Source organism: Berkeleyomyces rouxiae, assembly GCF_048999995.1.
Source record: "Berkeleyomyces rouxiae strain 22BRR77 chromosome Unknown BrBRR77_ptg000012l, whole genome shotgun sequence".
Lineage (NCBI taxonomy): Eukaryota > Fungi > Ascomycota > Sordariomycetes > Microascales > Ceratocystidaceae > Berkeleyomyces > Berkeleyomyces rouxiae.
Window position 1 is genome coordinate 2337992 of NW_027396502.1, and position 20854 is coordinate 2358845.

Below are 20854 nucleotides of genomic sequence, written 5' to 3' on the forward strand. Positions count from 1 at the left end.
GAGTGACGTCGTCTTGTGTGGGGCCCTGAGACAGGAAATGGAATGGGTAACAGCCTTGTGCATTGGCCAAGGGTGCAAGTATATACACATACAAATTTGTACGAAGAAATACCTGTGCCTCTACCTCTATGGACATGCACACGTTGGAGAATTGGCGGGGCCGCTCCAGCCAATCACAGGCCAGAACCAGCAACCTTGCTCAACCACAGAAGTGGACTTCTCGCCTTCTTTGCCTCCCGCAGTGGACACTGCTATTTTGATCCGCTACCTTGCCAGTTTCAACCTGCCAACTCGAATACCGCCCAGCACTCTCGACGCGCGCAGCTTTCCGTCCGTCTCCAATTGCTGCTTTCTCTATCTGATCTCGTGTTCTGGGTTTGGCCCAGCCGTGCGCTTCTTATCCTCCTCGCTCGCCTCGCTGTCAACATTTCCCGCCGCCACAGTCGTCGGCTTCCAGCTTGCTTCTTCTCTTTGCCTGCGGTTTCAGGGCTCCAGGCTCGCACTGCCAATCGACACATTGCTGATCGTCATCCCATCGGCCGCCGCTGTGCCGTTCCCCTTGTGACAACCTTCCGAATTGCTCAACATGAACCGCTCAGGTATGCCGCCAATGCTCCTCATCAACGCTCTTTGCTCCCCGGCCGTTGTCTCGCTTCCAATACACCATGTCCGTCTCTCGTTGCCGGTTACCGCTGTTTCTTTGCCGTCGTTTCAACACCCAAAATCCTGCCCTGTTGCCCAAGCCGCCGAGAGCCGTGTTTGTCTGCTCTCAACCTTAGCGACCATGTCATAGCACCCTCAGAATCTGCCATTGATTTGCCTCTCCACCACCACCAACCCGCCAAACACGTGCTCGCGTGCTTGTGTGCTCGTATCCGACGACCTATACGCCGCTTCCGGACAGCCAGTGACATGTTCGGCTATTGTGCAATCAACAACTGCCCCTATCCACCAACCACCATCCCCGCCATGTAAAGCCCTTTGTGCCACATGTCCAGACCGTGAGACTAACATCTTGCCGCTCCGCTCCAGGCTCGGTTCCTCAACAAATGCGCATGCCTGTCGGCTACGGCCAGCAGTCCCAGCCCCAGTCGCAGTCTCAGCCGCAACCCCAGCAGCAACAGCCCGGCCGCGCGGGCCCGAATCGTCTACCAAATGGCAATAAAATGGGTATGCGAACCCCCACCGACGACCTCTTCAGCTCAACCATTGACATGTGCGTGTGTGGCCGATAGCCAATGTAGGATGGGCCTTTGGCGGAGGCGTCCCCATGGGCGCTCCCGGAATGCAGTCTGCCCCTAGACCTCTGGGCCTGGGCGCCGGAAACGTGAGTTTTGCCCAGACTCTGGGGGCCGCGCAAACAACGAATCCCCTGGATCCCTCGTAAGTACAGTACACTTTTGTTTTTGTCCCATTGCTTCTATTCTTTGTGGCAGCCTGGCACTCTGATGTTTGACACGACACGGCCAATGAATGATTGTTGCCTGTTTGGTTTGGACTGCGTAGAAGCTGGGATCAGGGTAATTTTCCATGACCACATCCATTGCTGCCAGTCCCTCCCGCACACGTTATTTTCATATGCGCACACTTTTCTCCCCGATCTTCCCGCGTCTGCCACACCCAAAGCTTCCTCAGATTACAAATCACCGCTTGCTGCACCTGCCATCCGAAACGCTACATCCCACAGTACTCATGGCTCCCTCTCGTCACAAGGCTAAGCTTGCCTTGGCTCTGTCGCAGAGTGACTCGTCCGGCTCCGGCGGTACCCATGCCCGGAAGCACCACAGTGCCGGGAGAGGTCAGGGTGGTAGCTTTACATCGCAGGCCCGGCCGTATTCCGCAGTCTTGAAACACGTACAGGTGGCCCAGGCGAAGCTACAAGACACCCCTAGAAAAGAGCAAGTTGACAAGCGTTATTTGCAATCCCACTTGGTATTCTGTATTTGCCAGTATTTTGAAAAGTCGTTGGCTGGTTTGTGTCTTTCTAACTGTGTCTCAGGGACTTCCCTTCATTGTCAACCAATTCTCAAATGCAGAATTCAGGCCCTGCTTCACTCTGGACTACCACGGCCACCAATGGCTCTCGCAATATTGGAGCCATGCCGAGAGGGCAACCAGCAACCTTGGCGTCGCACATTGCGCAACAAGAAGACCCATTCTCTCCTGGCGCTACCGGTGGCCGCTTAAATTCTGCTCAAGGGTCGTTTCGCTTTGGAAATCAAGGCAGCGTCAATATGGGCCAGCCGAGCCAACCTTCGGCGCAAATGCCACCATCTAGCATCGACGAGTTTCCTCCGTTGATTAACGGCGCTGGGCCTGTGAACGAGTCGACACAACTCCAAAATATAAACTTCCAGACTGCTGGTGGCACGGCAGTGGCGCCCTCGGTACAGAACGCACAAAGCGCACAAAACCGCAGCGGAAACGGCCTCTTGAACGCACTTTCAGCTAACAACAACACCAACGGTAGCAATAACAATAACACCAACAATGCTGGCATTGTGAATATCAACCACAACATCAACGCCAACAGCCGCGCGCCAGTTTCTAGCGGTCCCGGTAAGATCATTTGCGCTACAGCTACAGCTTTTTGTTTTCACGTAAGATTTGGCTGACACAAGAAACAGTTGCGCCACCAAGACATCAGGAACAAAGACCTAGTGTGTCTGAGGAGAAGGAAACACCCGAGAGTCCCTCCAGTAGGCATCCCCACGGCGCCATCGGCAGCGATCAAAGCCGAAAGGCCTCTACGGTGGAGGAAAAGAAGATGGCTCCTCCAGAGACAGAACCGGAAATCCACGATCCGTTAAGCGGCATGCCCGAGGCTGATAAATGGGGCCTGAAGGGCCTGATGACACTAATGGACAAGTACCCCGACTACCACGCCATGGTGTCCGGTATTGATGTGCATCACCTGGGACTTGACCTGGCGAGCACCGAGTACGTTGGTTCTACACTTGAGAGTTGATGAATGCTCCCCCGTTGCTAACTTGCTCAGGTTGATTTCAACTCAAAATTATTCCTTATTCGACGACGTGCTGCCTTATCCGACCATTACCAAATTTACCCTACCTGATTGCTACAACGTTAGCAACGTGCAACCTATTGAGCAGGTTATCCGGAGCTTCAACGAGGAGTCTTTGTTTTGGATATTCTATTCCTGTCCACAGGATGTCCGCCAACATATGGCGGCTGCTGAGCTGTAAGTGGCGAGCACAAATAGCGAGACGAGTCTGAGAATCTGGCACAACTAACATGGAACGATGTGGTAGCCATTCACGCAACTGGAGATGGCACAAGAAGCTGTTGGTCTGGATCACCAAGGACGAGATCATGGTCCCCCAAGCAATCAATGCCAACGAAGAGCGTGGCTTCTACGTAGTCTGGGACACAAACCTGTGGAGAAAGGAACGGGTACGTATATCTTTTCATCATCGTCTGTCATATTATAGCACGGGACTCGATTCACTAACACGGCCCGTCACTTCTAGAGAGAGCTCTTCCTCTCATACGTGGATCTAGATACGCCCAGCACTGTTGCCCCGATTCCGGCCTAGAGGGCCCAGCGCGGCTAAATGTGTTGGTGCAGGTGTAGTAAATACAGGCTCGGATAAGCCTAAGCAGCTTTTAGTCGATGAGCGAGTCTGTTTCAGAGTGCGAGATGAGTGTATAGTTATCGAGTAGCGAGGCCCGGAAATTCCCTGGGGAAGGACTTCTTCTTACGCCATCTTGCCCTGCTCGTCGTGTGAGATGAGAGAAAGACGGAAGTAGACAATATGACGTACTAGGGAGAGAATATCCCGCTAAGCCCCTTTTTTATTCATTATTTGTATGTGCAATCTAAGGATGTTGAGTTGACGAAACCCGAATCTTGTGATGGCTGGCGGGATGGACTGTCGTTAAGAGAACACACCACATTCGGGGCTCCACTTTCATACCAGTCAGGGTTAGGGTCTATGACTACCTGCATTCTAGTTGCTTGCCGGAGGGTGAGTTGATCAACGTGGTTGATGTATTCGAGAGCTGTTGAGTTATCCTGGATTTCTTTTTTGGCTAGGCTCTACCTGTTAAGAAGGACGAGTGAAACAGCAAAAAGCCAAAGAGTTCCAAAGAATTACACATAACCCCCCCCCCCCCCCCACCCCCTAGGACATGTCAGCCCCCTCCATACCAAACCTACTCTCTCTGCGTGGCAAATCTGGCGGTCCCTCGCGCCGGGGGCGTCCCGGCCCCGGCCCAGGGAGCAGCCGCACATCCGGTGCGTCTGCCGCCTCGCATGACGCTGTGGTCCAAGGCACCGACGACGACGCAGCAGTCTCGCGGCTGAGCGCTGTCGAGCTGGGGTATCTGACAGATCCGTTTGCGGGGTACTTTGCCGGCAGCAGTGGGGGGCGAGGGCCGACGCGGCGGCTGCCGATTATCAATAGAGGTGAGTGAGTGCTGTGGATTGTTTGTATCAGGAGTGTTTCTTGTTCTGCTGCTGTTCTTGTGGATGCGGAACACACAGCAGGACAGAGTATTGTGTGCATAGGCAAAAGAAAGGCGGCTGATGCTAGATCCACTAGGCACATACACACGCACTTGGGCGCTGGACCGTCTGGTCGCGGGGTTCCTGCGCAGCGCCGCGGAGGTAGGCCGTGGCGCACAGATTGTTTCGCTGGGCGCTGGGACTGATACGCGGGCACTACGGCTATTTGCACAACGGCAGCAGCAGCGGCAGCAAGTAGATGTCGACCTGGTATACCATGAAGTCGACTTCCCGCGCACGGCAGCCCAGAAGCTCGCGACGGTACGCGCGCACCAGGCTCTGCTGGACGTGCTCCCGGATCCAAGGGAGGCCGAAGGTGCGTCGGGCGCGGGCCAGGGCGCAGCCAGTGTGAAAACGTGGACAAGCGCACCGGGTGCAGGTGGGCGGTATTTCTGCCACGGCGTCGATCTGCGGCACCTGGGCACGGCCGCGGGTGCGGGGGAGGGAGACGTGGAGCTCAGCGGGCTGCGCGCGGGGGTGCCGACGCTGCTGCTCTCCGAGTGCTGCCTGTGCTACCTGGAGGCGCACGAGGCACGGCGGGTGGTGGCGTACTTTGCGGGGCGCGTGGCTGACCTGGGCGTGGCGGTGTACGAGCCGGTGCGGCCGGACGATGCGTTTGGGCGCATGATGGTCTCGAATCTGGCGGCGCGCGGGATCCGTATGCCGACGCTGGAGGAGTACAGGGCGCCGCAGGACCAGGAAGAGAGGTTGAGGACGGCGGGGCTGGAAAAGACGTCTGCGCGGACGGTCGCTTGGCTCTGGGGCAGGTGGGTGCCGGAGGAGGAGAAGGCGCGAGTGGATCGGCTGGAGGGCTTGGATGAGGTCGAGGAGTGGGAATTGCTAGCGGACCATTATGTGATAGCATGGGGATGGCGCGGGGAGGGGTTTGCACAGTGGGAGAGCCAGGACCTTAAAGTCTAGGAGTGTGGATGAGAAAAAGCATCAATATAGGAACAGTAATTTAAAGCTGCTATAGATACACCAAGTCAGAAGACCGACGCCAACGCCAAAACACCAAGCTGGAACACATCAAGACCCAAACACAAAACAGCACCGGCCCAGCAGCACCACCGCAGGACTGCCGGTTAAAACTAAAAAAGCAACCCGTTAGCACATTGCTTCCATTCAAAACGCCGGCCCGCCACCACACTTACAATATTCAGCGGCATAGTTTGTCTCAAGCGCGTGCCATTCAGCATGGCCCGCGTTTTCTTGGGCCGCTCCTGCAGCCGGCGATAGGCCTCTTGTACATGGCGCGGCTCGACGGGCACACGGCCCTCGCTGGGCAAATCAAACAGGCCGCCCTGGCACAGCTTGCGCTTCTTGGGGTTATCGCCGCCGCTCTGGGCGCGCACCATGTCCTCGTGCTCCTTGATGCGCAGGGCGTTTTCCGTCAGGTACTGCACCATCTCGTAGGTCAGAAAGCCGAGGATGTCGACAATATCGTCCGACGGCTTGCTGTCCGTCACCAGGCCAAAGCCGGCCCACTCGCGGAACCGCTTGCCCTTGCGGTACGTAAACGACGCCTGCCGGTACTCGGACCACGTGACGTACTCGTCCTTGGTCATGGCCTTGGTGCGCTCGTCGGCCTTGCGCAGCCGCTGCAGCGTCAGGTAGTTGAGCTCCTCCTCCTCCTCGTCCTCCTCGTCGTCGCGCTCAGGCACCTCCTGGCTGTAGAACGAGGCGGGCTCCCAGGGCATGCCAACCTTTGCCTTCTTGTTCTTCTTGGCCGCCTCGTCGACGGGCGGCGCCACGGCATCGTCGCCGCCGCCAATATCGTCACCGCCGCCCTTGTCGTCCGAGTCCTTGACGTTTTTGCGCACGTCTTTCCACGACAGAAACGTACGCAGCCGCGACACCTTAGCCTGGTCGTGGCGGATCTGGAAGATCAGGTCGTTGATGGTGATGGACCGCGAGCCGCGGCGCGCAGCGAGTTCGGTGCTGGTGCGGAGCTGGAGGCAAGGCTGAGAGTTAGAGACGGGCCGTTCGAGACCGGGGGGGAGAGGGTAGTGTTACCAGCTCGACAACCTGCTGCCGGACAATATCTTCAATGATTCCGGTTGTTTCGACAGAGGGCTCGGCAGTCTCGCCAGAGACATACATCATCTGGTGCAGTACCTCAGGTCAGTCAATGGGCTAGAAGGGGCGGATTAAGCGACCAGGCTTACCTGGCTGATTTCCTGCCGGTACTTGTACGTGCGCTCGCCGGACATTGTGAACGCTGTATGAATAAAAGGATACTTGGAAAAGGGAAGCTAGACACGGGCCACACTTGAGTGACGTAGTCTCGGCGGGCTGGTAGAAGCGGTGGGCGATGCTGCTTCAGAGGCGTAGTTGAATCGCGCCGGTTAAACTACGGGTAAAACGATAAGGTGTCTGATAAGGCCCGGGCAGCCAGCACAACGGCGGCACGGGAAGAGATCAGCGACCATGAAGAGGTTGTTATTCTAGAAGAGACAGAGGCACAGGCAATACGCTACATCCCATCCCATGCATTTAGAGCAGCGCGCAGCAACAAAAACAAGAAAAGCAAAACAAGGCAAACGCCGTGATATCCGAGTCAAATCACATCCATCATAATACCCTCCCAACCCGGCCAGTCCTCGCTCACTCTAGCTTGTCCAGGTGTTCCAGCCGCGTTAAGACAACCTGCTTGCTGGTCTCTTCGATCTCTCCCGCCAGGAAAACCTCGTCGAGGATGGCGTAGACCTTGTAAAAGTTGAAGACCAAATCGAGCTCGCAGACGTTGCCGAAGAAGGAGTCAAGCACCTCGACAAAGAAGTGAATGGCCTCGAGATACGCAAGCTCGTTGTCATTGGTATCGACGCAGGCGCAGAAAAATAGTCCTGCGTAGCGCCGGTACACGATCTTGTTGTTGCGGAACTCGACAAAGTTGGACTGGTACTTCTGGTCGCGCGGTGCCACGAGGCGGTGGATCTAGACGGAGCGCCCGTAAGCCTTCAGTTAGCCTGTGTAGAATGTGGAAACCAAATACAGAAAAAGCATGCTCGCTCGGCTGTTGAACTCACCTCGCCCTTGAGCTTCACCTTCTCCTCGTCGCTGTATGGCACATACCACTTCGCCAACCGGGTCTTGCCCCTATCCCAAACGTCAGTCATGTGCCCAAGCTCCCGGCGGCAAGTCGAGTGTGGCCTGCTAGAGCTACACACAGGGAGTCCGTGTGCTTACTGTCGGTTCTGGATCAATATAAACGATAGCATGACGGCGGTTTCGCTGGCGTGTCGGCAATTGCGCATTCAGCAGTAAGTCCAGGACATCCCAAGCTTCTGGTCGCAAAGGAACCCTGGAGATGTCGCTGTCTAGTTGCACAGGAGTTGACCCATGATTCAGCCGATATATGCCTAGGGTTAGGGTATGATATCATGCCCAAGGACTTTAGTCTATTTAGCACAGCATCGAATACGCCGGTCAACAACAGAGAAGATAAAACCAGCAAATGCAGCAAGTATAAAACAGATAGTACACGGAGGGCCCCTTTAGCGCATATTCGCCGTGCCAGCTACTTCTTCAGCGCGGCGAATCTCCGCTCCAGCTCGGAAATGTCCGGCACTTTGCCCTCGGGGCCGGGTTTCCTTGCTGCCGGAGGCTTAGTTTTGGCCACCGTGCCCATGAGCTCTTGCGAGTCCAGCGTGACCTTGGGGTGGATATTATCTGTCGACATTTTCGCCGGTGCTATGCGCAGCGGCGAGCGTGCTTCGATGCTTGCCGGCGGTGACGCCTGGCTGAGAGCAATTTGCTCTTTTTCAGCCCGTGAGAGCGCCGCGTCTTTTGCGCCGCCCCCGCCGCCTCCGCTGCCACTGCCTGGCGCATCCTCGTCGTCTCCCTTGCCAGATTCTCCGTCAGAAGGCGCTTCGGGCGGCATGTTTGGCCACGGCACTCCGTACGCTTTGGCAATCTCCTCGAGGTATCCCTGGACCAACTCCTCGCGCGGCGGGGTGACCTGCAGCTTCTTGACGACGTTTGGGCTGACGCGGCCGGCCGAGTTTGTCGTTGCCGCCAGCAAAAAGTCCTTGCCGAAGCGCTCGGCCAGCAGCGCGCGCACCGTGTGCAGCTCCTTGATCTCGGTTTTGGGCGCGGCGTAGATGAGGCTGTGCACGGCCTCCTCGAGGCCGGCGTCGCATGGGCCGCTGCCCTCAAGCAGGCCGGCGCGTGCTAGCAGGAGCTCGCAGTAGAGCTCGAGCAGCTCATGTAGCTCGCTGATGATGTCAGTACGGATAATGTTCTCAACGCGGATGCGCGCAGACGTCTCTTTGCCCTGCTCTAGTAACTGCGCCATTGCGCGCCGGTTCGTCTTGGACAGGCTGTCATCGCGCTGCTGGATCATGCGAAGCCGCGCAATGGCCAGCTTGAGCTGCACCTTGATTTTGGTCTGGCGACTGCGGGGTTAGCAAGGCCGGAGCCACGCGCGCAGATCTGATGTGGATGCTGTACTTACGATGTACGTGGGGGAGAGATAAGGCGGCGCCATTTTACTGAGACACAAATGAGCCCAAGAAAAGACTGGATATGCAGTATCTGTCGCGCCAAGTGGCTGTTGATGCACAGATAAGGCTTTAGTCTGCCATCGTTGCGACTTGTTCGCTCCGACGTTGCATGACGATGACGGACCAGTGGCGGGGTCCATAGCTTATCTTATCGGACCCACCTTTGAGCATGGCAAGCTTGGGGCTTGGACTCTGAGCTTGAGTAGGGTCTGGTTAGGGTCAAGAAGTAACCTGCAAACAGCTGTAACTTCCTTATCGTTTGTGCAACGTCGGAGAGCTACACAAGAGAGATCGAGGAAGTAATAATAGTTGGTTGTCTAATCTAGAGCAACGATAGCCCGAAGTGCCCACGGGCTTTCAAGTTGGGTGGCAACTAACTGTCAAGCTCTACTGGTAGCTACTTCAGCTACAAGTCCACACCTAGCACTAGTCATCAGCACTTGGATGAAGGTGGCGCGCGGGACATTCAGTACTACATGGTCTAACTTGATCAGGAGCAAAATCACGAACGGCCATGTCTTGTTTGGTTACTTTACAGGCGGCCCTGATAACGCAATAGAAGGCCGCAATCAGGATATGAAGCTTATCGATTAACTAGCTCATTAATTACCCAATCAATTGATCTCGTGTGTCCATGTTAAAATCCAAATGTTAGTCCTCATCTTAAGCTCTCCAGCTTCTCTTGGTCTCACAACCATACATACAGCCATGGCCGTCACCGAAGTCCATTCGATAGCCCCCAGCAAAGGTATGCCGCCTCTACCCCTCCTGCTCCATACATAGAATACTAACAGCCATTCTCCTTGCCGGCATGAAGTTTGGACCGTGCTCCTGACCACCGCCGCTTATTTACCCGGCGTGCTCACGCTCGCCCACTCGCTGCGGCTCGTTGGATCCGCCTACCCACTCATCGTTTTGTACACCGACTCCCTACCCGCCACAGCACTTGCAGCTCTCAAGACACGCGGCATCCAGACGATAAAGATTACCTACATCCACCCCGCCAACGCGCCCACATATGCCCAAGACCCGCGCTTCCGCGACTGCTGGACAAAGCTCATCGTCTTTAGCCTGACGCAGTTCACGCGCATCGTGCAGCTCGACGCCGACATGCTTGTGCGCCAAAACATGGATGAGCTGATGGACCTTCCGCTGGACACTGGCGCAGGCGCGGGCGCCCAGCCCGCCATGGCCGCCGGCCATGCATGCGTGTGCAACCCGCTGCGCAAGCCGCATTACCCGCGCGACTGGACGCCGGCCAACTGCGCCTTCACGACGCAGCACGCCAGCGCCGACGCGGCGCAAGAGCGCGCGCCGGCCCGCGACGAATCGAAGCTGCGCTACCTCAACGGCGGGCTCCAGGTGCTCGAGCCGTCGGCGGCACGGTGGGCGCAGATCGAGCAGCACATGCAGACGCATGCGGCGGACATGCCATTTGCGGACCAGAGCGTGCTGTCAGACGTGTTTGAGGACTGCTGGGTGCCGCTGCCGTACGTGTACAATGCGCTCAAGACGATGCGCTGGGAGGGCGTGCATGATGCCATTTGGCGTGATGAAAGGGTCAAGAATATGCATTATTTGCTCTCGCCGAAGCCTTGGGACGACGAGGTCGACGAGAACGGAAAGTGTTTGAACAGGGATCCAACGCATCAGTGGTGGGTCGACACGGACCATTTACGCAGGGCGTGGGAGCGGAAGAACGGCATCCTCGATGGACTATAAGTAAGAGGCGAACAAAGCTAGATGACATGGAGCATAACGTGAGATGGCAGGGGGATTGAAAGCATCGTTCTTAAATCTTGAACAACCACAAACGAAGACAGTAAATTACAATGAATAAACAAAGCATGTATAGGCGCACATGGGCGCAGCAGTCTGGTTCAGTAGAAAGACGTCAAAAACAAAGGCTGAGTATCATGAGTATCATGAAGCAAAAGAAATAAAAAAAAGTAGTTAGAAGGACCAAACACACCAGACTGGCAAGACAAAAGAAACACCTTAGAAAAGAAAACAAAAACCAAAACGCCCTCACTCCTACTTGTACTTCTGCAGCAAGGAAAAAAAACTGTTAGCATGATATCCCAAAATAGGTCACGTGTCTCCTTGTAAAACTTACATCGTCAACCTGCCACCGGTTCGCTGGGTCCAGTGTATTCGTCGCGCCCAACAGCGTCTGGCCAATAGCCTTGGAGGTGCCAATCACCGGACGGAAGATAATCGTCGGTGCTGCATCCAACACTGCCTTGGCCGCGCCGGTTGGCCCGTCACTCTCCATAACCTGCGTTGACACAGCGACGATGGCGTCCTTTGCCAGCGTAATGTCGCGCGCTAGACTGGTGTAGCCCCCGCGTAGCCCCTGCACCACGCCGAGCGGCTGGTTAGCGTACGGGCTGATTACCTGTCGCTCGTCACCGCCACCGGCGCTGCCACCCGCACCGCCCCTAGAGCTGGATCTGCCCGGTGGCAAGCCACTGCTTCCAGCGTATTCCTGTGGTTGTGGGCTTCGCGACAAGAGGCTTTCAGCGCCTTCAAGCGCATTCTGCGTACCGACGGCCACTTTGGCGCCGAGCTTGACGACCCCCGTGCCCGTGTTGCGCACAAATGACAGAGCGCCCTTTTTTATGCTGCGCAGGATGCGCCCATCTTTCCGGTACTCGGCCATGGGAATCTCGATCAGGTCCTTGAAGCCGCTACCGACATCGGCAAGTGGCCGAACGAGTGATAGGCCAGCCAGCACTGTTGAGAGCTGGAAGCGCTTGACGTCCGGTGTCCATAGGTCATTGAGCATTAGTCCAACGCGGTCAAACCCCATGACACCGTGTAGCATGATACGGCGTAGCTCGATGCGTGTGTCTTGCAGGGTGACAAAGTTCATAAACTCACTCGTCTTGCCTGACCGTAGTGCACCATAGTCAACGCGTCGTGGTTTGAAGTCCAACTTGAGGGGGATACGCTGAATCTCGAAGCGCGAGATGAATGGCACGTCGCCTGTAGACTGATGGATAGGCATGCTGTCGTCCTTGAAGGCAAAGAAGCGCTTCATGAAGTCCAACGCATCTTGGTCAACATGCAACCGTAGCGGCAGAACCTCGACTGAGATGACAAACTCCGACGCCGCCAATTCAGGCACCGGCTTCACATTTAACACCTCCAGGTGAATCATATTGGAACCGTACTCCTGTTCGCCGGCTTCGCGGTCGTATGTGGCGAACTTCTTCCACGACGACTGCGGCATGTGGTCAATAACGTCCAGTGTTTTGACGCGCACGTCGATGCAGCTCTGCGTCGGCCCTGACTCAGCTGGCAGCATGGCCATGTCCACATCGATGCCTGTAGCCTCAAATGAGATCTTGTGCTGTCTGCTGCGCTGAAGTCGCAGCTTCTGCTGGCACTTTTGGTGCAACTGTGATTTATGTGATGCCTTATTCGACGTGCTTGGGCGCACTGTGCTACCTGAAGTTTGAGTGGTAGTCGTGAAGACGGATTCAGTGTCGGTTGTATCTCCCAGTTGACCGTTGATGGCATTTGTGAGCTCACGTGGGTCCTGGCGTGGCGAAACGCCAATATAGATGGAATTGAAGAGAAAGTCGCCAATCTCTGTCTCCGCCTCAATCAAATCGTCGTCATCCTCGTCGTCGTTGTCCATGTGCATGTCGGTACTATTGCCTATGGCCCCAGAATTGGCCACGCCAGTGCCGCCATCATGATTGCCGTGGCGCCCCTGGACTTGCATAGCCTTCTTCTGGACGCCAGCAACAGCGTCGGCAATGACCTCGCGTGTATGAATCCAGTCGTAGCCATCAAACATGTTCCAAAACACTCGCACATTGCGCACCGTAACTTTGACTGGGCTGGAATCCACCATGTGCTTAGGTGCCACCGTGTGACTGCCTTTGGCTGCATCCCACAGGCGCGCATTCTCAGCAACCTCTGCCTTGTTCTCAAAGTAGTTATCGTCAAAGACTAGCTCGCTATTCGTACCGTACGTTTCGTCGTGTGGCAATGCAGCACTGCTGACGCCGAGCAGCACGCCATCGTGTGTATCCTGGGTTGTCGTGATTGAGTCGGTCATTGAGGACGCATCGAATAGCTTCTCGCCACGCATTGACGGCTCCATCATGCCATGGCTGTGGTAGTATCCGTCATCGTGGTCCTCAACCATACCGGCGCGCAAGTCAGCATTGCTGCTTGCCATCGATGACAAGTTGTCGTAGTCAGAGTCACCACTCTCGTAGGTTGGCACGTGGCTGAAGTCGTTTTCGAAATCATAATCGCCCTCTGCGCGACCAAATGCATCGCCAGAGATCGATGCCAGCAAGTCCTGTACCTCTATAGCGGTGCGGTACTTAACCTCAGTAGAGGGCGGTGTTGGAGGCGATAGGGCATTGCTAATCGCAACAAGTGTCTGCATTGAGTCTGCGCATGTTTCCAGAATGAAAAAAGTGTCCTTGACATCCACAAGAATCTGGCGTTTTTCGGAATTAGATAGCTGTACGCTCTTGACCGTTGCCATGGCAGACGAGATGTAGCTAATGTTGGCGAAACCGCGGTTCGAGAGGTTGGTTGTCAGCCACGACTCAACGTGATGGTCATTCGACGTATCGACCTCTTCAAGGTCCAACAGGGCGTCAACATTATCTACTAGCATCAGCCAGGCCTTCGACACGTTGATCTGGGCATCATAGTTGCCGTTCTCAGGCAAGGTTGCAGCAATGTGGCACTCGTTGAGCACAGAGTACAATTTAGATTGTATACCCAGTGGGTTCAATCCAATCAAGGTGTCACGGAAACCCAGATCAATGGATAGGGGCTTGGACGATTTGCTCTTGTCCTGGGGATCCGGCGCTGCAACTGGAGCTGTCTCAATACGGAGACCTGCAATTGCAGCTTCCCCAAGATTAGCGACCGACGTAGCCAAGGCCTCCTCAAATTCCTGTGGCGTTACATCTTCGAGTCCCAAAAGGTCCATTATCATCGGCACACGATACTCGATAGCGACATCTTGCACCCGTACTCTGACTACTGGCTCAAGGTCATCGCCAATCATGCGGATGCGGATGGCCATTCCGGCTTTGGGTGCCCCAGCTGGAGGTGCGGCAATATTACGTACCGAGTCTATTAACACCTCGTCACTGTTGCGGTCGACACGGACAGTGCCTATTCCCACCGACAGTAGCGAAGGGAAACCCACGTGGGCCAATTCAACTTGGCCCAGGTCGCAGTGAAACATGCCAATCTTTCCGCCCACATCTACCGATGTCTGTGTACTATCCACATTGGCCATGACAAGAATACCGGGACGGTCATCCTCGGGGAACATTTGCGCCAAGGGCGTGAACTTACCAACCTCACTGCCAAGATCTGAAAGGCACTCTAGGGCCGGTAGACTTCCGAGGCGAAATTGAGCAGACTTGGTGTTGATACGCAATAAAGAGCCTTTGCGGCGCTGGGCAAACAGCGTGTCAACCATGAGATCATCGTGGTCTGTGAACTTGGTCGTTGTAGGCATTAACATCTCCAGTAGCGCCGAGATGTCTGATTCTAGAGGGGTATTCAGAAAATCGACACGTGTATCACTAAGCTGCACCGTGATTGGAACACTTTGAGTTTCATGAGTCCGGGGGCCAGTCAACTGAATTTGCGAAATGTGAGACCGAACGCCTGTATCGCGCACAACAGCCTTGAGAGAGGTTGTGTCAACATCAAACCTGCATGTCCTGCTCATCAGACGCAGTCTACATCCGCCGATGCGAATGTCAGTTTTTGGGCCAACAGCTGAACCTTGGTCCGTGGGGTCTGATTCTTCAAATCGAACACCCTTGGACTTAGATATAGGCATTGATACTGATGACGACCTTTTGTCTCGTTTTTCTTTTGTCTGTGGCATAATCTGAGGATTCTGAGGGAACCTTGCAGCCATGGACAAGCCTAGATCAACAAATCCAGAGATACCGCCGAACTGCTCAAACAATTCATCCATCTTTACAAGATTTATCGTGGCGCAAAGTGGCAGCGTCAGTACTTGTATGCGAGACTCGAGTTTATCCTGCGACAATGAAACCTGCACGTCCGCGCCTTTATCAGGGAAGGCATCGCGGATAGAAGCCTGCATCAAAGCCTCTTGCTCAAACCAGACGATGCGCTCAGTTGCATATCCAAAGGACACTTTGCCGAGAAACAGGCCATAGACTTTTTTGCCTTTCTCCTCATGCATCGTAGCAGAAACGTCATTGATGTCAGCTCGTAGAAGAACCTCAGGCTCAGCAAGAGGCGATGACTCAGCAGGTCTTGTCACTTTACCAGAGAAGCACTTGAACCCAAAAACATTCTGAACCAATAGAAAGGAAAGGCCCTCAAGCCCAAATTTGATGTTTGGGAAAGCTGTCGGAGAGTCTTGAGACTTGGCGAGTTTATTTTGTGTAGAGTTTGCAGACTTGGTTGAGACTCTAGACGCTGTAGCAAAGACTCCAGCCAGTTTGGAAACCATCGAGGCAAGTAGAAAACCTAGAGAGGTATCCAATTGAGCCTGTAGTGGTGAAAGTTCTATATCAATTGACTCGCATGGCTTTTCTGAGTTGGTACTAGTGTTGAGATTATCAAGGTTAATGTCGGGGAGGGATTCAAAAGTGTTGTACATTGAGTATGCCCCCGGTCCGCCAGAGTGAAGGGAAGCATCCGGATTTACAGCGCCAGAGGGCTGTTCCTGCTGCTGGGAGTCACCCTCAAATGCCTCAACAGATGCCGCAGGCTGGGATGGGATGAAGATAGATATCATGTCAAGAGACAATATCTCCTTTGCCATACGAGGTGGGCCCTGTGGTGTTTCGGGTCTTGGAGGTTCATCCCGTGTGTTATTAGTTGCAGAAGTAGTAGTTTCAACTACCCCCATGCCTGGTATGAGAGCCTCAAAAGAGATAGTTTGTGTGGATGTCACGGGTTCTCTTGTTTGAGAAATAGAAAAAGCACTGGTGTAGCGTGAGCTCTCTAGATTGTCAGTGGTAGACTCGCCCCAGCCACCCGGCATATGGATGGATCTGTCATAAATCGATGCTGAGGCCCTAGGAGATGATGTTTGATTTGATTTTTGTTCAACATCTGGTTGCGTTTGGCTTTGTTCCGGGGCAAGGACTCGTGAAATATCGTGGCTGGGAGCAGGAGGCGCTTGGCTCGTGGTATTACTCAACTCGAAGATGCCATCAGGGCTAGAGTTATGGTTGAAACCAAAATGCGCCAGCGAGCCAACGTCACTAGAAGGTCCTAGGAAGTCAGGTGATTCTTGAGACGCAGAGTCGCCTGGAGATTCGAAACTCTTGTGCAGCCAAGGCGTAGGCTGGTGCTGGGAGACTTCAGACTGCTGTAAAGAGATTGCGCTCATGTACAAACTTTCAGCGTCATTGTGAGTAAACATCCGGGATGTTGTTAGGTCTTCACCGACATCGCTTGAAGAACTACTACGTGAATAGACAGGCATAGCAGGATAGTCGGGATCATCATCTGAGTCCTGAATTAAGAGATTCACTGACTCAGTCGGTTGCTGAACATGAATTGTAGGTGCTGGTGCATCGGCTCCTATATCTCTCGGCGAAGAGCTACTACTGGTAGGCAGCTCAAGAAATGGCGGTAGGCTTTCAACAGAGCCGGTTAGGGATTGATCCAGCAGATTTGTCGTTTGCCGGGGTGTAGCCGGGTCGTCCTCGGACATCTGGTCCGCCCCATAGTCTGGTGTAGATTGTAGTTCTGGCGGGTTTTTGGTGAGGTCCAACGCCGGTTGTAACCCTGGCTGATGGCTGTCGATAGAAAGATGCTTGGAAGCAGCTGGAGAGCCGGTAAGAAAGTCCTCGCCGTGGTAAGAATGCGGGGCAAGGGCTGACGCGAGATCCTGATTTTGGGAAAGCACAGTAGACTGGGTCGAAGAGAGTGCGCAAGAAGAAGAAGAAAACAGCGACAAGATGCGCGGTTGAGATATCAAGTAGGCGCGAAGCTTGTTAATGGCGACATGGCGTTTGCCTGGCCGTTGCAGCGGCTGGGGCTCTGAGGAAGTGGAAGCATTTTTGGTGATGCCTTCCACGGCTATACTATCAAGCTGCAGTCTGAAGCTGACTGTCTCGTGGGGCTGTGGGCGGGGGTTGGCGGGATGGGCGTGATCGGTGGGGAGGTCGATGTCGAAGTTGAAAGTGACGTCACTGATGGTGACCTCAACTCTATCAACAATCCCCTGCAGGAAGCCGGCTAGGAAGCCTGGCAATGAGAGGGGCTGGCCAGTCCCGTATTGGGTTTCGGATTCGTTGTCGTCGCCGTCGCCGTCGCTGGAATCGTCAGAGCCGGTCTGCGCCAGGGTTGATTTGTGTGAGATTGCCAGTTCAAGCTCGCGCTTTTGGGTCAGGGACTGCATGTCCAGAAAGGATTGGGCAAGATCAGTGGCGTTTGGCACCAGCGGCTCGTCGACATCTTGTTGCGCAGCGTCGTGGAGGTTCGGGGCGGATGGGGTCTGGGTTTCTAATGAAACGCCAACCTCGACGGCTTGGACGCTGACACAAATAGGGCTGGTGTAGAAGTCGATAGGGATGGAGATCCTGAGCAGGCGAACGCGGGCTTGTCGGATCTGCAGGGCCGGTGGTAGCCGTAGGATACGCTCGAGTTTCTGTAGTAGAAGCGGAAGGCTAGTTAGCTAAGGTCAAACATGCGATGCGAGCGGGGCTAGCTGCGGAAACGAACGTCTAATCGGAGGCCGACATCGCGGAACTCCAGAACGGTATTTCGGCCGATGGCCAGTTCGAGATTGTCGATATCGATAGCGTCGGTGTCGAGCAGATCAAGGCGCGATAGAGCATGTCGCAGCAGCCGCTTGGGAACGGCAGACCCCGAAAAGGCGCCGAACATCGAGACGCTGCTTGCTAGCCTCGGCCAGGCTGCTACTTGAGCTGTGGAGAAGTCGTCGGTGATGATGCGGTGGTGATGGTGTGTGTGAGGGAGGGGAGGCTGGGAGATGGCGATGTAGAGTATGAGGCAGAAAGGGGGGTTTGGTGGGGATGATGGGAGGAGGAGAGGCCAAAGGCCAGAGCAAAAGAGCGAGGCGTGAAAGAAGAAAAAGAAGAAGGCGCGAGGTGAGGGGAGTGTTCGTTTGAGGAAAGAAGAGCAAAAAAAAAGAACCGTCTAAATGGAGCAGGAGTTGTAGGCAGAAACGACCCCAAGCAGCAGTTTCCACCGATGCACACAACTTCCTCGTTGACTATAAGTAGTTGCTACCTCTGCATTCTGCCATTAAATACATATGTAACTACTGCACTTGGACTCTCCCTCCTTCCATTTTTATTTTATGTACCGGCGCAACTACAAGCCCAAATATTGCAGCCAGTTCCATGGCCACATGACTGCCCTTCTCGTCCCCCTCTCTCACCGTCTCTCACCGTCTCACCGGCCAAGCCAACTCCGGCGCGGCCTCTCGATTTTCTGTGCATCTCCCCCCACTACAGCTATAGCCGCACCCTCTTTTCACTCAGTCCAATCACCGTCAGCCTCCGGCACCATAGCCGCCATCACAAGCAGGTTTGATTCCTGGTAATCTTACCGTCGACTGCACTCACAATGACGCCATGGCTTTGAGGGGCGCTAATCTCGCAGGGAGCTATAGTAGGCAGGCATGTACAACCCTAGTTGGAGTGCTCTTTAGAAACCAGACCCTATCCCTGAATACAAGATCTAGACCTCCATGCGCCATAACCCTAGGATCCTGACTTCCGGCTTACACGACCTCCGTAACTACCAACCACTTGAAAGCACAAGCCCAGTGTGTATAAACACTAGATGTCACTATCTCGTCTTCTTCTTTTCTCTGTCCCAGACTACTCCTCACCACTTTTACCCCCAAAGTCATTCCTTGCCTGCTTATCTGGTCCAAAGTTTCTTTTTCACTGTATCTGAATATCCCCATCCTCTTCTGCTTGTCTGTCTCTGCCATGAACTTATCCCGCCTCTTGGTCGGTGCTCTATGCATCGGCTCACCATGGCTTGTCTTGGCCTTTGAAGAGGTCAGGCCGATTCTCCAGCCCATTGCAAACACCACTCTCAACTCCACCTGGGGCGATACCCGCATGTTCTCACTTGCCATGAGCCACTCCAACGTTGACTCGCGAGGTCTTTCGGCCCAGTGCCGCGGCCCCAACCTAACGCACTCTTGTTTCTGGTACACACAAGCAGCCAACATCCAAAGCTGCGCCAATGAGCCGACTGCCATCACAAGCGATTCCACGAATGCCATCATCTTTGGTGAGCGCACCTTTAGCGGCACCGCCTACTTCTCCATCATCAACGGCACTCCATACATGATGCGCCTCGTGAGCATCATGTCCAGCCACATGCTTCATTACGACGAGGAGTGGGCTGATATACCACCAGGCAGCGCCATCCAGATCTTTATCCAGTTTGGCGGCCGCAACAGCCACCGTGGGTTCGGCGAGACTGTCTACGAGCTGGTGGGCAGCAGCCAACGCACCTACAAGTTCAGAGCCTACATCGATCCTCGGCCCCGGCCCTTTGGGTCGCTACACGTCATGGAAGTCGTCCATACTAATCTTCCCACCTACGACGTCGAAGACGGCGACAGCGTCAAGCTCAAGTTTCCCGGCCCTGGTGTGAGAGGGCGCGCCATGCAGTGGGCCCTAGTTGGTAGCGAAATTGATGGCTTCTGGACCAGTCACAACCCTCCTGTCTCGTGGATGCAAGCCAGCCGCCACGTCATTGGATCCCGCAAGCTCAAGCATGTCTGCATGCCTAGGTCGCACAATGCCGGCATGAGCACCATCAACGGCCGAACCATGTTTGTCTCTCCGAGCAACGCGCAGAACCAGATTCTCAACATCTACCAACAACTGGTGCGCGGCTCTCGCTGGCTGGACATACGGCCCTGCATAGGCAATACTGGCGAATATTTGCTTTGTCATTATGCTACCCGCTTTGGCGCTAATGGAATCTCCGTCGACGAGGCCATCCTGCAAATCAACCACTTCATGAAGGATTTCCCCGGCGAACTGGTCCTGCTAGACCTCAATGCTGACGCCGCCTATGACACAACCCACAGCTATGTTCGCTTGGATGTTTTGCAGTGGACCGAAATCCTGGCCAAGTTCCGCGAAATAGAGCAGCCCTGTCGCATTGATGGCAGTCTCACCGAAGCTACAATGGACACCTTTATTGGCGACGGCAACGGCTGCGTCGCCACTATCAAGCGCAGCCCAATACCCCAGACCGACGAACCCTTGTACGGCATCTACAGCGAGGACAGCCTTCCTCGCTTCAATGTATGGTCCAACACCGGCAGCCACGCCGAAATGGCCATAGACCAGGTCCGCAAGCTGCAGACTGAGCGGGCCATTGGCCACGAAAGCGACCCCAGCACTCGCGACACCTTCCATGTGCTCTCGTGGTTCGTCACGCCCGCGCCCATCACCTTGCGCCGCGCCTGGCGCCACCGCCAACTCATCGACCACGCCGGCGAGACTCTCTCGTCGCTATCCAGCTTCGGCATCAGCGAGTTCTCCCCCTACTCCTTTCCCAATGTGCTCTACGTCGATGGCTTCGGCATGCCACATGGCGGCTTGGCTGCCGGCACTCACTCGGCCCAGGGCGACAAGTTTGAGGCGTCAGAGGGCCACATGGCGGCGCTGGCTATGGCGGTAAACTATGCCATTGCATCGCGCAACTGTTATGTTGGCGGTATGCAGTTTATTTGACTCTGACGTAGAGTTAGTTGGAGTGTAGTCTATCGCGATTGAAGAGGGGGGAGTGTCCGTCACGGGTATTCTCTTTCCTCCTTTGGTTGCTA

At 54.9% G+C, this 20854-nt stretch overlaps 8 protein-coding genes across 8 annotated transcripts; 4 read left to right on the forward strand and 4 right to left on the reverse strand.

The window, feature by feature from the left end:
- Positions 1-586: 586 nt before the first annotated feature.
- On the forward strand, positions 587-3557 carry BROUX77_007964 (uncharacterized protein; the record flags this gene model as incomplete). The annotated part of the gene is made up of 8 exons (XM_073753115.1): positions 587-599; positions 1033-1170; positions 1236-1383; positions 2000-2559; positions 2628-2940; positions 2999-3202; positions 3273-3414; positions 3492-3557. 8 exons carry the CDS (start codon positions 587-589, stop codon positions 3555-3557), a joined length of 1584 nt encoding a protein of 527 aa, XP_073602257.1.
- A 595-nt stretch (positions 3558-4152) lies between these two features.
- On the forward strand, positions 4153-5449 carry BROUX77_007965 (uncharacterized protein; the record flags this gene model as incomplete). Its single annotated transcript, XM_073753116.1, has 2 exons — positions 4153-4429; positions 4566-5449. The coding sequence occupies 2 exons, from the start codon at positions 4153-4155 to the stop codon at positions 5447-5449; spliced, it is 1161 nt and encodes a 386-aa protein (XP_073602258.1).
- Positions 5450-5613: 164 nt separating this feature from the next.
- BROUX77_007966 (uncharacterized protein) lies at positions 5614-6741 on the reverse strand (the record flags this gene model as incomplete). The annotated part of the gene is made up of 4 exons (XM_073753118.1): positions 5614-5619; positions 5683-6480; positions 6545-6634; positions 6697-6741. The coding sequence occupies 4 exons, from the start codon at positions 6739-6741 to the stop codon at positions 5614-5616; spliced, it is 939 nt and encodes a 312-aa protein (XP_073602259.1).
- A 394-nt stretch (positions 6742-7135) lies between these two features.
- BROUX77_007967 (uncharacterized protein) lies at positions 7136-7785 on the reverse strand (the record flags this gene model as incomplete). Its single annotated transcript, XM_073753119.1, has 3 exons — positions 7136-7465; positions 7558-7627; positions 7718-7785. The coding sequence occupies 3 exons, from the start codon at positions 7783-7785 to the stop codon at positions 7136-7138; spliced, it is 468 nt and encodes a 155-aa protein (XP_073602260.1).
- A 263-nt stretch (positions 7786-8048) lies between these two features.
- On the reverse strand, positions 8049-9017 carry BROUX77_007968 (uncharacterized protein; the record flags this gene model as incomplete). The annotated part of the gene is made up of 2 exons (XM_073753120.1): positions 8049-8918; positions 8985-9017. 2 exons carry the CDS (start codon positions 9015-9017, stop codon positions 8049-8051), a joined length of 903 nt encoding a protein of 300 aa, XP_073602261.1.
- A 724-nt stretch (positions 9018-9741) lies between these two features.
- Positions 9742-10755, forward strand: BROUX77_007969 (uncharacterized protein; the record flags this gene model as incomplete). Its single annotated transcript, XM_073753121.1, has 2 exons — positions 9742-9781; positions 9851-10755. The coding sequence occupies 2 exons, from the start codon at positions 9742-9744 to the stop codon at positions 10753-10755; spliced, it is 945 nt and encodes a 314-aa protein (XP_073602262.1).
- Positions 10756-11067: 312 nt separating this feature from the next.
- On the reverse strand, positions 11068-17913 carry BROUX77_007970 (uncharacterized protein; the record flags this gene model as incomplete). The annotated part of the gene is made up of 3 exons (XM_073753122.1): positions 11068-11079; positions 11150-17674; positions 17749-17913. 3 exons carry the CDS (start codon positions 17911-17913, stop codon positions 11068-11070), a joined length of 6702 nt encoding a protein of 2233 aa, XP_073602263.1.
- Positions 17914-18989: 1076 nt separating this feature from the next.
- On the forward strand, positions 18990-20762 carry BROUX77_007971 (uncharacterized protein; the record flags this gene model as incomplete). Its single annotated transcript, XM_073753123.1, has 1 exon — positions 18990-20762. One exon carries the CDS (start codon positions 18990-18992, stop codon positions 20760-20762), a length of 1773 nt encoding a protein of 590 aa, XP_073602264.1.
- Positions 20763-20854: the final 92 nt, after the last annotated feature.